This window comes from Mustela nigripes, chromosome 1 (assembly GCF_022355385.1).
Source record: "Mustela nigripes isolate SB6536 chromosome 1, MUSNIG.SB6536, whole genome shotgun sequence".
Lineage (NCBI taxonomy): Eukaryota > Metazoa > Chordata > Mammalia > Carnivora > Mustelidae > Mustela > Mustela nigripes.
In genome coordinates, this window is record NC_081557.1 from 207061769 (window position 1) to 207076357 (window position 14589).

A 14589-nucleotide genomic window follows, 5' to 3' on the forward strand; every position below is an offset into this window, starting at 1 on the left:
GACACATCACCGGACGGCCGTTCCCCATCTCCGATGCTGGTGCTGGTGATCGTCAGGCCACCTCTGGGGCTCAGGGGCCTGGAGTCAGTGGCAAGTGGCAGGTTGTGTCTAGAGCAGGAGGTTCAGTCACTAGTGGCAGTTATGAAAAAACTCCTAAGAGGGTCTCCTTAACTCCTGGGGTCCTCTTGCCTTCTAGGCCAGTCCTCTGAGGGCTGCTGCTCCTGGGGTTGTGTCGGGGCTGGACCAGACCCCTCTGTTTTGGAGACAACGCCTGAGACCCTGGGAGACGTCACAGGATCTGACGGTGGACCGGTGAGGCCAGAGGCTTCCTGCGTGCCTGAGGCGCCAACTGCGTGTGGGAGGTGGGAGAAGGGGCTAAAGAAGGGTTTGGAAGAACGTTCTGGAAATAACTGAGAGGGAGGTTTGAAGACACGGAGCGGATACACACGTTGAAGAAGTATATATAAAAATATAGTTTAAAATATCTGTGAAATGCATCTTGTGGGCCTGGCACTGGTCTAGGCCCAGGAACCCTGCCCTTGGAGCCGGTGGTCTACATGGCCATCCACGAAAGCCTTCCATGACAATGGAAATGTGTTACGCCTGTGTGGTCCAGTAGGAGAGCCATGAACCCTTAGCTTCCCAGCTCTTAAACCATGGCTGGTGGCCTGTGGCTACCATGTTGGACATATAGCAATTAAGGGGGTAGACAGTGTGTGCATCAATAAACAGCAAGCTGTGAGAGGGCGGGGGCACAGTAAAGGGGAACACACACAGTGTGGTAAAATGGCCAGGCAGCTGCTAGAGAAAGTAACATGTGAGCAGAGATGTGAAAGGATTGAGAGGGAGCCATGAAGGGATCCAGGAAACGATATTCTGGGCAGAGGGAAGAGCAGGTGCAAAGGCCCTGGGGCACGGGCATCGGGCTCGGCAAGTAAGGGAGGCTGATATGGTTAGGTGAAGGGGCACCAAGAACATCAGGAGATGAGGTCAGAGAAGTGGGGGGGGGGGGCTAAATGGAGGAAGAGGCTGCTTCATACCTTCTCTTCTCTTCCCATTCCTAGCCAACTCCAGCTGAGCCCAGCTTGGATGAACAGACTCTCCTTCTCATCTGTGGCTGCCCCCCCAGGCAGTGCAGGGACAACTCACTCCTCCCTGTGGAGCTGGCCTGGATTTCAGAGCAAAGACTAGGAGCCACCCAGGCCCAGGGGTCCTTTCTCCTGGTGCAGACATCCTCACTCCCTCCCTGGGGACCAGCCAGGGACCCCTGTTCCCTGCTGCCACCACTGCTACTCCAGGAGGCTTCTCCACAAGACTCCCAAATGCAACAGGTGCTGGATGCCTGGTCATTGCCTGCTCCCAGGGCCATTGGACAGCCCTGTTGGAATCATCACTGGGCAAAGAGCCCTGAAGCCTCCCTTTGCCAGGAGTGCCCACAGACTTCAAGTCATCGATTTCCCAGGAGAGGGCCCAGAGATCTGGAAGACACTTGGAAGGAGGGAGGAGGACCAAAGTGGAGAACAGAGGAGGAGGGGGAGAGGAGGGCTTGGGACATGAGGGGGAGGGAGGGAGGACCTTTATCAGACGTAGAGGAAGAGCACCCCACAGCCAGGGTCCAAGGCGCCCCGAAGCCATCTCCAGCAGGTGCTCAGGTCCTTGCAGGGCAGGGCGAGGAGGCAACTCTTGTGTGGTCTGGAAAGGCTCTGTGTCTGCGAGAGGAAAGCCCTGGATACGAAGGGCAAGAAGAGAAGGAGGAGGAGGCAGCGCCTCTAGAAGGGTCCAGTCTGGGCTACGAGGACATCCCAGAGAAACCTGGCCCCATGGAATGTGCAGGCCAGGGTACCCTCTTCTCAGTGGCAGAAGAAGGACTGTCTCCCAGATTGGGAGGCCCAATCTTTCCACCCAAGGGGACTGAATGCACCCGTAACTCATGGGCTTCAAGCAAAGGACCTGGCAGTTCTGAACTCAGACTAGACAAATTTGAAAAAGAGATGGAGGCTTGTTTCCAGCAACTCTCCATCCTGGAGCTTGGAGGAGAGGGGCGGTGGCCACAGGCCTCCATGCTGGCGGGAGAGAGCACGAACTCTGCTTGGAAATGGCCCAGCTGCCAGGGAAAGCCTTCCTCCCAGCAGGCTTTGGGAAACCAGGGCTTGGATGTTTGTTTGGCCAGGGAAGTCAAACCTGGGGAGGCAAGTGAAGAGGTTAGACCAGAAGAGACCGAGGCCTTGGGAGCCAGCGCGGTTCTTCCTGAGATGGTGCCTGATTTAGATGACGTGAGGCTGGGCCCAGAATGGCCCTCTGAGCGAGGTTGGAACTGGCCTCCAAGAGCCCTTGAAAGGCAGAAGAGAAGGTTCCAGCAGCTCATTGCTGGACTGAAAAGAGAGAGAAGCCAGGTTTTACATAACAATGCTGAGCTTTGGGGCGACCGAGAGAGATTCCGAAGAAAAGTGAGTGTTCTGGAAAAAGAGAGGGACAGAAATGGGACAAAGATCACCACACTTGAACGGGAAAAGAGCATGCTGCTAGGGGACATCTCACACTTAAAGGGGGAACTGGACCAATGTTGGCAGGTCATTTCTGACCTTGAGGACTGCAATGGGAAAAGTTACGGCAAAATTTCTGAGCTTGAAGAGGAGAATGAGAAGCTGAAAAGGCAAGCGACCCAGCTGCAGAAAGCCCTGTGGGAGAGCCTCAGAAAATCCAAAGGTGTGATGGAGCGCGTCACCCTGGGAAACCAGGAGCTCAAGGCGCTGATCTCAGAGCTCGGGGTTGGTTACAAAGAGCTGATGAAGAGCATAGTGCTGGGGATAGAAGACACGGTGCGGGCCTTCAGCAGGGAGAATGCTCACCTTCTACACAGAATCCGTGTCCTGGAGACGGAAGTCGCCTTGGGGGAGAGCACAGCTGTGCAGCACGTAGTGAGAGCAGAGGAGGGTCCGTGGGGGGAAAGTAAGATGCGGGGGGACAAGGGGACCGCTGTGGAAAAGGGGGTGCAGGTGACTCAGCTCTCAGGGCAACTGACTGCAGGAGCCCATGGGCCACCCATGGAGGAGAAATCGGGTGCAGCTGGCAGGTGTATGGGGCCTTCCTTAGGCATGGAGAATTCCAGATACAATGCCAATTCCACTCCGTCCTTGGTCTGGGGAAGTGCTGAGGTGTCCAGTGTCCTGCAAGGACACATCCATGGAGCAGGAGTAAAAGAAGCACATTCGGAAGAGGAGAAGGAAAGACCATGGTGTTGTGCGGACCCAGTGCAAGCTCTGACGGCCCTCAACAATGGCCCCCAGGTAGAGTGATTACTCACAGCTGCTTTCTTAGCATCTTGCTAGCTGTCTAGAGGGCTGACCACCCCCTGTCCTCAGGTGAGGTTCCCCAGGCAGCCCTTGGAGGAGGTACCCACCTCATCACCCCCACTTAGCAGATGGGAGAATGAGGGCACAGGCAAGTGAAGTAATGGGCAATCACGTGGCAGGAGGAGTAGGGCTGGGACGGCCATGTGGGCGGTCCCCTGCTGCACACAGTCTGAGACGTTAGCCGGCCCCTCTGCTTAGGCTCTCCCCATGGGCATCAGGTGGAACACTGGAGGGGGTGGTGTTGACACTTCAAGATCAGAGCTCATGTTTTCAGATCCAAGAGTTTATCAAGCAGTCCAAGTCCTAATTCTGCACAGTGGGTTCCTCTCTATCTCCCCTTTTAAAAGATGTAACTGACATGCAACATTGTAGAAGCTTAAGTTGCACAGTGTGTTGACTTGATACATTCATGTATTTCAATATGATTACCGCCCTTGGTTGGCCAACAACCCCATCATGCTCCACGCTGGGTCTTGAAAGGGATGATGGAAAGAGCAGGGACTTTAGGACTTGATCGGAGGTTAAACCCAGCTCTGCACTTACCACGTCTATGATTTGGCCAGGACACCGGCTTCCTTGAGTCATTGTCCACACATGTGGAGCGTGCTTGCTGTTCAGGAATCCCAGGAGGAGATGCTCATGATAGCCTCACCGTGGACTTGCCTGTCTGTAAGACATTCAATATTGATCCCTTTGTAGCCACTCATTCATTCTCTCCCTCCCCCTCTCTCTCCCGCTCTTTCTCCACTTTCTTCCTAACCCCTCACCCCCACCATGGCAATTTTATCAATCAGGAGGAATCAGAGGATTCCTTCAGGTTTTGTCAATTTTCTTCATCATATGTATTTTATTTCCCTGAATTTTGTTTATACCTTCATTCTTCCCTTTCTTTCACTTCCCTTTGATTTAGTTGGATGTTCCTTTCTTCCTCCTTGCTTCTTGTGTTGAAAGCTCAGATCATTGATTTTCAGCTCTTCTTCTTTTGTGATCTATACACTTCTATCTCTGCGTGTCTCTCTGAGCACTGTTTCAGCTACGTCCCACACATTTGATATGTTGTGCTTTTATGTCCGTTCACTTCAAAGTACTTTGCAGTTTCCATCTGTGACGCCTCTCTTTACCCAGGGGTGATTTAGAATAGAGTTCCTGAATTTCCAAGCACCTGCTGAATTTTTTAGTTATATTTTTGTTCCCAACTTTGTAGTTTTATTTCACTGTTGTCAGAAAACATAACTATATTATTTTTATTTTTTTTTTAAATTTGAGATTTGTTCTATTGACCAGATTAAATTCTATTCTGGCAAATAGCCCAGGAGTCTTTGTGAAGTACTGAATGATACCATTGTTGTGTCTTGTGATGGGGCCACGCTGGTTAATTCTGCTGATCAGGTCTTCTGTATCTTTACGGACGGGCTGTCTATTTGCTTTGTTTTTTACGCAGTTATGTTTGCAATCTCTGAGTGTGCATTTGTGTATTTCTTCCTCTGGTATGTTAGTTTTGATTTGTATATCTGGAAATTATTTATGAGATACATACAGACTTACAATTATGTTCTCCTGCTAACTTGACTCTTTGATCATGATGAAATGTCCCTCATTACCTCCCACGCTCCTTGCCCAAATTGCACTCAGTCTCATATAGAAGTAGTCACACCAGTTTCTTTCCCTTAGTGTTTTCATGGAATCCAACTTCTTTTAGACCACCCACCCTTTTGCGTTCAACCTGTGGGCATCTTTCTATTTAAAATGTGTTTTTTTGGAAACAGCATGTGGTTGGTTTGTTTTTCCTTGGCTCAGTTTTGCAACCTCTGCTTTTCGGTTAGGGCGTTTGGTCCACATACATTTCATACCTGTGATGCGAGCATTGGGTGTTTGCTCCCCTCTTACCGTGTGTTTTCTTTGTTCTGCTCAGTTCTATTTCTCCTTTCTTCCCTTTGTCTTTGGTATTAATATAAGTACTTTCTCTTATTCCTTTTTCTTCTCCATTAGCTCATTCCACTATATAATTTGGTATCATTCCTTCAGTATTTACCCTAGAGATTTCAGAATGTATATATTAATTATTTAAATGTACCCTAAATTAGTGCTTTTACCATGCAATACAGAAATCCCAAATAAATTAATAATTAGTAATAAATACTGCAAAATTTTTAGTAGTTTATCTCCATTTATTCTTTCTTCTTTTCCTCATTTTTGTCATATGTATTATGCCCATTGATGATACTGCATAAGGCATTGTTATTATTATTATTCCAGACAAGTGATGATCTTCTACATTTCCTGGACCTCCACATGGTCCTGTGATATTCATTCTTACTCCCACTCCCGGGGATCCGTTTTCCTGCTGCCTGAAGAGCTTTGTCATTTCTCAGAGTAAGAATCTGCCGGTGTTGAATTCTCTTGCATGTCTTTTTTTAGGAAAACAAACGCCAACTTCCAATTTTAAGATTTTTTTTTTCCCCCTTGCTGGATTCAGAATTTTAGGTAGGCAGAGATTTCCCCCGCTTAGGGGACTTTGAAGATCTCATTGCATTGCCTCTGGCTCCCATGTTTTCTGTTCAAAAATGGGTTGTTTTGTCATGGTTTTTGTGTTTGGTTTTGTTTTACTGAATTAAGTGTGTTATTTTATCTCTGACTGCTTTTAAGATTTCCTTCTTATTTTTGGGTTTTGACAATTTGGCTGTGATGGGCCTGGTGTGATTTTATTTGTATTTATCCTGTTTGGATTTTTCTGAGCTCCTTCAAGTAGAATCAAGTATTTTATCATACTTGGAGAATTTGGGGTTATTATATAGTCAGATATTTATTCTGTCCTATTTTTCTCTTGTTTCCTAGAATCCAGACCTTTTTTATTATTATTATTATATCCCATATCTTTTAACACTGTTCTGTTTTTCCCTTTTTTAAGCTTTGTGTATTAGTTTGAATTTTCTACTGACCTATTGTTTAGGTCACTAGACCTGTGTTCTGTTGTATCCTATCTTCTGGTAATTCTATCCCATGTGTTCTTAATTTCATTTGTTCTATTTTGTATCTCCAGAATATACATTTTATCCTTTTTACGAGATCCTTTCTCTATTGAAATACTCCCATCTTTTCATTCATTTCTTCTTTCTTATAGTTTTAAAAATATATAATCATAGTTATTTTGAACATCTCTGCTAGTGCCAATATCTGGATTATTGCTGGGTCTGTTTTTATCAACTATTTTATTTCTTGATTAAGTGCCACTTGCCAGCTTCTTCATGTGTCTAGTGATTTTTTAAAATTATTTTATGTTGGACATCATGTAGGATATCTGGTAGATATCTGTTATCTCCCACTAGACAATGCTGAGTACACTTTGCTCTGGCAGATGGTGGAATGATCAGCAAACCAGATCATTCCTGTGCAGATGTATGTTAGTTTTGATCCAGTCCTAGGGTCTGATTTTCCTTCTACAATGTGGACCTTGCTCCTGGGGCATGGCCTTTCAGTAGCAATAACTGAGTCTCCTAACCAGTCATTGAGGACACCAGTTTGGGCTCAGCCAGAACTCTGCCCTCTTGGTAGTAGTGTGAGACCTCTGAAGTCTTTTCAGCAATTGGCCTTCCAGCTTCTCTTCTCGGCTAGGCCTCCAAGTGCTGCACTGTGCTCTCAGCATAGGATTCAGCCAAGGACCCAAAGTGCATTTCTAGGAAAGTGCCTGGCTCTCTCCTTTCTTTTCCTTTGCTCCACAGACCCATCTATCAGAGCACTAATGAACTCCAGCCTCTGAGTCCCCCATTGAACAGGACCACCCCTCTCAGCTAGGGCTCCCACTCCTGACCCATTGTTTGAAAAATGCTGCAGTGAGAAAGCCAGGGAAAATATGGAGCTTGCCTTGTTGTGTATCCTTTCCCTCAAGGATTGTAGCCTGCATTGGCCGCCACTCAGTGCTTGCAAAGAACTGTTCTGTGCCTTTCCCCAGATTTTGTAGTTGTCCAATCAGCTGGTCAGACCTGGTAGAAACTGGACCCTGAGGAGAGGAATATAAAGTTGAGCATTTCAAGGTGGGAAAGGGGTGGCAGATGAAGAGCTTTTCATGTTGAGGGAGAAGGAAGTGACCAGGACCCAAGGTAGGAATGAACCTGGCTAACAGAAAGAGAAAGTAGGCAGTGCAGCAGGATCACGTGGGCAACAGTGATGTGAGATGGGGCAGAGCTCAGATGGCCTGCAGACCCCAGTTATGATACTTTCTAAATGCAATGGGAAGCCACTAGGGGCTTTTAAGCGGGAGAAAAATGTGGTTCAATTCATTTGTAAAAAGATCACTGCTTGCTGGGAAGAAAAGGGCCAGGGGGATGCAGGGAAACAGTCAAGACAACTTTGCAGTCAAGAAATGATGCCAAGAGATGATGCCAGAGTTGAGGAATTTGGAACTAAAAGAAGGGAGGATTCCAGACAAAAACCAGAATTGAAGGAAACGAGGTTTGTTGATGTACAGGAGGCAGGGACAAGAAAGTGTCCCCATTTCATCATCCCAAGTCACAGACTTGATCGTGTTGCTATTTTGCTTAAAATCCTTCTGTCTCTTCCTCTTGTACTTGGTGTGAAGTCCCAACTCCTTCTGGTGAATTCTAATCCAGGCCTGGGGAGCCTTAGCTGTTTGCATCCCACCCTGCACCCTCCGGCATCCTTGCTGGGCCCCTCCTGCTCCCCAGTCTTCTCCTGGGAACTGCCACTCACCCCTGGGGTCTCCTTTGGTGGGGGGGCAGTGCCTCCCAGGGCCGCAGATGGGCTCTGTGTGGAGGCGTGATGGCACGTTCACAGTGTGTCCTTGGTCCTGGTGGGAACACCTCTACCTTGGGAATCAACAGGTACTACGGCTTCACATGCCCCTTGACCAGCCCAGAGAGCAGTGGTCATATTTCCATCCCCCAGTGCTGGATGGCAGTGGGTGTCTCTGGCTTAGTGCCTCCCAGCTTCCCCTGACCGTGCAGTACTGATTGGCCTATTTCTGTATCGATCTCCCCCACCAGAGCTCCCCGAGGGCACCATAACCCTCAGGACACATGTGGCTGGAGCCCACACCGATCATTCCCATTTGGGAGCAAGTGGGTCGTGAGCCGTTCACAAGACTGCTGAGTGGTGCCATCCCATGTGGCAGGCAGGGCTGGCCCCTACCCCACACATCCATTCTCTTTAGAACATACTGGGAGAGCCAGTAGAACGTAATCTAAGGGTCGCTGGGACAAACCCCTCGTCCCAGTCATTGGAGAGGGGATGCAGCGAAGGCACCAAACTTCCCAGAAAGGCCAAGTTGTTTTGCAAGTCTGAGAGCTGGATTTCATGAAACCATCGGGAGCACCCATCTGTTCTTGACAGGGCCCAGCCTGTGCATCTTAGGCCCACGCTCTGTGAATTTCTATTAATTAGAAGAAAACCACATTCTGCTCTCAGATTTCTTTCCTAACAAGGGGGAGGCCTCACCAGCTGCGAGGCACGTTGATTCTGCCCTTGCACCGGCCTCTCTAGCCTCTCCCAGCAGAGTGGCTCAGGCCCCTCCTCCCTGCTCACCCCCAGGCTAAGAGCACAAGGAAGAGATGAACTTTGCAAGTCATCAGATTCCCAGGGTAACTGCTTTCGATGAAGGGTGCACTGCCATGCCCAAGGAAGGGAGTGTGAGAAGCCTCTGAGCTCTGGGCTCCTGCAAAAATGAGCCTGGTATTTAGTAGAGCTGCACCTTCATCAGCCACTGTAGCATGTGAAATGGTTCCTTAATGATGCTCAGGCCCTGGGTCCAGAAAACCCCCCTCGGATGATCTCAGGGAAAGACTCAGAGGTCCATCCAGTTGTTACATGTAAGGGTGTTTATGATCACCCCAATTATAGCAGCCAAATTTAGAATGCCTTGAGCATTCAGCATTCCTTAGAACGTATGCTCACTGTGATGTTTTCAACATTATTTCATAATATGGACAAATGCTCCTGACATGGCACTGAGCAAGAAAAGCAGAATACCAAAGATATAGATGGTCTGTTAATTGTTCTTTAGAGAAAATCTATGTGTGTGTCTTTTTGTGTCTATATATGCTTGCCTGTGTGTGTATATGGACATTATTAAAAAATAAGACTTTAGAACCCAGAACCACTGGGGCTAGGGGCATTGCTACTATTCAACACCCCTGCTGAATACAACACCGCCTCTCCTTCACATCTTTCTGCCTTCCTGGAAATTCGCCATGACATCCGTATGAAACCCGCTCATGTCTGAGCCCCAAAAGAGTGAGAGACCATTTTGTACTAATTTAAGAAAAAGCATTTGGGGGAAAATGTACTATCCTCTGCTTTATATAAATGGAGGATGCTTTAATGTAATAAGTATCTAGTAATTGGATTTGAACCTGAAATTCCATTCATTATACCTTTTTTTAGCAGAGTGGTGACCGAAATCGATGGAGACAGATTCTGGAATGCCCTGCCATTTTGCATATTTTTGAAAAGATGTGCAAAAAGATATATATATATCGGAATATATATATATCTGAAAATCACATTCAGAATGTTATTCTGTGATTCCCCAGACCCTCCCAACACTGCCCCCCCCCCAAAAAAAAACCCAGGATGGGCCACAGGCTCACATGTGCTCATGCATACAGGCATTGCAAAAAGACTGGAAAAAAAATGTGTGGATAATAGCAGTGATTATTCTGGCTAATAGGGTTTGGGGTGACTTCTGTTCCTTTATTTTCTAAAATCTTTGACTTGAGAAAAAAATGTAAGCCAGAAGAAAAAAATTAAGAAGGAAAACATGTCCTTTTATTTGCTAAGGCAAATTACTTAGAAGCTAAGCTAAGCATTTCCATCGGATGGGTGATTTCCACAGCTGCGGGACCCAGAGGCAGACCCCCCGACAGAGGACCTGAGGGTTCGCGTGGGGCAGCTCCAGCACCGGGTGTTGACCCTACAGTGCCAACTCAGAGACCAGACGTCCGCCCACCGCCAGCTACAGGAGGCACTTGGGGAAGCCGCCCGCCTCCGGGAGCAGCTCCAGGGCCAGGTAGGCTGGAGCCCCACTTCCTTTCCCGCCCGTAAATGAAATGGGCCCACACTCTAGGAAGCTTTTTGGGTTTTTTTGTTTGTTTGTTTTGTATTGTCTTTTAAGATTTTTAAAATTTATTTGAGAGAGTGAGTGAGCATGGGCGGTGGGAGGGAGAGGGAGAAGCGGACTCCTCGCTGAGCAGGGAGCGGGATGTGGGGCTCAATCTCAGGTCCCTGATATGGGGCTCAATCTCAGGTCCCTAAGATCATGACCTCACCTGACTCAGGCATCCCTCTGGGAAGTTTTGAGGACTTGAATCAGGCCAGATCTCACCATTCCCAGCAGTTTGGTAGTATTTGTGAGATTTCCAAAGTAAAGACCAGTATGGGGAAGGAAGTGAGACCTGTAATCCCTCCACAAGCTAATGTCTGCTCTATCTGAAACTAATATACATGGGTTTTTCTAGAAAGTCTAACTGGTTTTCACATCTTACATAATAAAAGCCCTTCCTCTGTAGTAGTGAAGTGAGAGCAATTTTATAAGAGCAGAGAGATCCTTGACAATGTGAAAGGTTCATTATCTTATCTGTTATGATGGAGATACGAACTTTCATGGTTGATGAAATTACTCAGAACTAAACACACACACACACACACACACACACACACACACACACAGGACAAGCAGAACTGAGAAATCTGAGTAGGATTGGTAGATTGTTCCAATATAATTGACATTATAGGGTTGTAATATATTATAATTTTATAAAATGTTCCCCTTGGGGAAAACAGGGCATAGGATACAAGGGATTTCTTTGTCTTATTTCTCATGACTGGATGTAGATCTATAATTATCTCATTTTTTTAAAAATGTAAAACAACAACAAAAAAGTCCTTCCTCACTTTGACCCCAACCCCTTCTGAGCACCAGTATTTTATTTTAACCCTATGTATTCACATTTGGTGAATGTGTGAATGTGTAGACATACATGAAATTATACCACAAAAAATAATCCACGTCTTGATTTTTTTCATTTAAAGTTTAAAAAAAAAAGATTAAAAAGATTTTATTTGTTTGTTTATTTGACAGAAAGAGAGGGAAAGAGATAACAAGAGAGCATGGGTGGGGAAGAGAGGGAGAAGCAGGCTCCCTGCTGAGCGGGGAGCATGACATGGAGCCCCATCTCAGGACTCTGACATCATGACCTGAGCCAAAAGCAGATGCCTGAGTGAGCCACCCAGGCACCCTGTTCGTTTCCTCATTTAATAGAAAATCTTGGTGCTATTTCCATATTAACACATACAAAGGACCTCATCTAAAAAAAAAATCCATTATTATTTTTTCGTAAGGCCAAACCATAACTTAATCAATTCTTTGTTTATGGAAATCCACATTGTTTCTGTTTCTTTGCTTTACAAACAAAGCTTAGTGAGTGTTTCTGTATCTCTTGACTTGGGATATGTTTCTGCTACATATTCAAGGGGTAAAATTCTAGCAAAGTAATTACTGGGTCAAAGGAGAGGTATGCAGTTAACTTTGATACAGAAGGGCAAGTAACCCTCCAAAGTCAGCGCTCATTTATGCTTCCGCCAGGAATAAATGAGTGTATGTGTTCACCCACACTTGTTACCCAGAATGTTATCACTTCTGTGTTTTTGACAATCTGATGGATGAAAAACACACCATCAACATTGTGACATCATCTCTGGCTCCTTTCCCGTGCGTTCTTTGTATAACCAGATACACTATACTTAGAGTTTCATGTCTGTTGCCTCCTAAACCTTGGGCCCAGTATTTTTTTTTGCCTGTGCAGTAATCTATTGGGTGGAAGTGACTTTCATTCACCTGTTGTTGGATCTGTGATTATTACCATTAATATATATATTCCTGTTTATATGCAAGAGCTCAGAGAACTGGGATTACTGGCCCAGAGTGGGGTCGTGATGGTTCTTAATCCATATTACAGAAAGCCTTCCCAGCGCTGATACCACTTCCAAAGCCCAGGCAGTGAACAGGGAATGTTCCTCGCTGTTCCCTCCTTGTGTATGTAGCAAGGAAGCTAGTAGGACTTTTTTTCTCCTGTCACTGATCTGTGAAGCATATACTTCCATTTGCATATGCAGGAACTTTTTACCATATCTAGTATCTTTTATAGTCTGTTTTTCATAGTTTTCAATGTTTTTTTTCTTCCTGCTCTTCAGTTTGGGTGTTTTTTTCTAACCCATCTTCCAGTGAATACTCTTCAGGAAGTCAGATTTACTCATAAACTCATTATTTTTGTTCTTAATTTTAGGTATTGTGTTTTACAGTCCTAGAATTTCCCTTTAGTTCTATTTTTTTAAAGATTGTATTTATTTATTTGAGAGAGAGAGTGAGAGAGAGAAAGCGCAAGCTGGAGGTGGGGGCAGGTAGCAGCAGAGGGAAAGGGAGAAGCTGATGCCCCCCAAGTAGGGAACATGATGATTCCAGGACCCCGAGTTATGACCTGAGCCAAAGGCAGACGCTTAACCGACTGAACCACCCAGAAGCCCCTCTGTTTGTGTCTTTCTAATTTTTATTTTATTTTAGCTGTTTTCCTGTTTTGTTTTGTTTTTGAAAGAGAGAGAGAGCACAAGCAGGAGGGAGGAGTGAGGCAGAGGGAGAAGGAAGGGGAGAATCAGACTCTTTTTTGAGCACAGAGCCTGACACAGGGCTCAGTCCCTGAGATCTCCTGAGATCAGGACCTGAGCCAAAATCAAGAGTCAGACACTTAACTCACGGGGCCACCCAGGCACTCCCCCTAGACCCTGGCCATTGGGTTCTTTTTTGCTAGCTTTCCATTCTCTGATGAAATTCTTGTCATAGGACAATGGGGCACTTCAACCTTGAGGTTGGTCTCCGATAGCTCTGTTCTTCAGTCCCATCAGCATGGACAGATGCCCCAGACTCTCCACGAGCACAGGGACCTTCACACCCTTCTGTGTGAGATTGAGCATCTCAGCAGGCATGAGGTGCTGGCTCCGTGTGCTTTGCTTTGTCTTTCTCCAGTGGCCGATGGTGTTGAGCATCTTTTCACAGGCTTCCTGGTCATTCATCTATCTTCCACTGGACAAATGACCATTCAGTTCTTTTGTCCATTTTGCAATTGGGTGGTTTATTTCTTTGTTGTTGAGATGAAGAGTCTGTATATGTTCTAGATACGAGTCCCGTATTAGATATGTGGCTGGCAAATATTCCCTCCCATCTGTTGTCTTTTCATTTTCTTCTCATTCACTTTTTCCTTGCAAACGCCCCAGCACACAGGGCGCAGCCACATTCACACTGTTGCCTAAAACGACGGAGGCAGGAGGTTGACTCCAAGCCTGCAAATGTTACTGAGTGTCTTTTGAATAGAAGACTGTCTGCTTGGAGCTGGCATTTTACACTTTGAATACATTCCAAAAGGTACGCCAAAAGAGCCATATAGGAATGTTTGTGAAGCCTTGTTTGGAAAGCAAAGAAACAGTATACACTTTCCTAAAGCATGGGTTCAATAGGTTACCTTTCAGCCTTATGCTGAAATAATATGCAAGATTTTAAGTGGATGTGATCAGTTTGTATGTATTGACATAGAAATAACACCTGGACTGTAAATTCAGTGACAAAACTGAGACGTAAAACATTCGAATAGTGTCATTTCCTAGGTATGTATACGTACGTCGGCATTCTGGTCGTGAATAGGCAGGTTGAGACCTGCGTGAGAGATCAGAAGAGGTTGGCAAGAGGAAGAAGGATTTTTATTTGTGTCGTTTTCTTGTTCTGACTACAAAGGGAACAAGAGGGGGAAGGAGAAGGACTTCAAGACCAGCTGTCTTATTCTCTCTTAGGATTTGGTGGGTCAGCAATTGAGACGGGACTTGGCTGGGCAGTTGTGCTCCACCGAGCATCAGTGGGGATGACTCACTGGCATTCAGCGGGGTGTGGGGCCCGGCTGGAAGGTCCAGAGCTTCTTCACTGACATGCGCACACCAGACAGTAATAACGGTTCACATTCCGTGAGCGTTAAGCGGGTATTCTAAGCACTTTATAGGAAACGATTCACAGCATCCTTGCTATAATCCTCACTCATTGGGTAGACACTAATATTACTCCCACTTTACAGATGAGAAGACCGAGGCAGAGAGAGAAGTGATTTGTACAAGGTCACAGTTCTAGCGAGGGGCTGAGCCAGTATTGGGACCCAGGGTGTTGGGCTCGGATACCAGGAGGTTTAAA

The 14589-nt window shown here is 46.3% G+C and overlaps 1 protein-coding gene across 1 annotated transcript in view; it reads left to right on the forward strand.

Moving 5' to 3' along the window:
* Nucleotides 1-14589, forward strand: part of C1H4orf50 (chromosome 1 C4orf50 homolog) — a 45627-nt gene that overhangs the window by 16015 nt on the left and 15023 nt on the right. Inside the window, exons 6-8 of the mRNA XM_059372304.1 lie at nucleotides 197-312; nucleotides 1065-3287; nucleotides 10201-10374. Of these exons, the coding sequence (XP_059228287.1) occupies nucleotides 197-312; nucleotides 1065-3287; nucleotides 10201-10374 (2513 nt within the window). The remainder of the gene's footprint in view (nucleotides 1-196; nucleotides 313-1064; nucleotides 3288-10200; nucleotides 10375-14589) is intronic.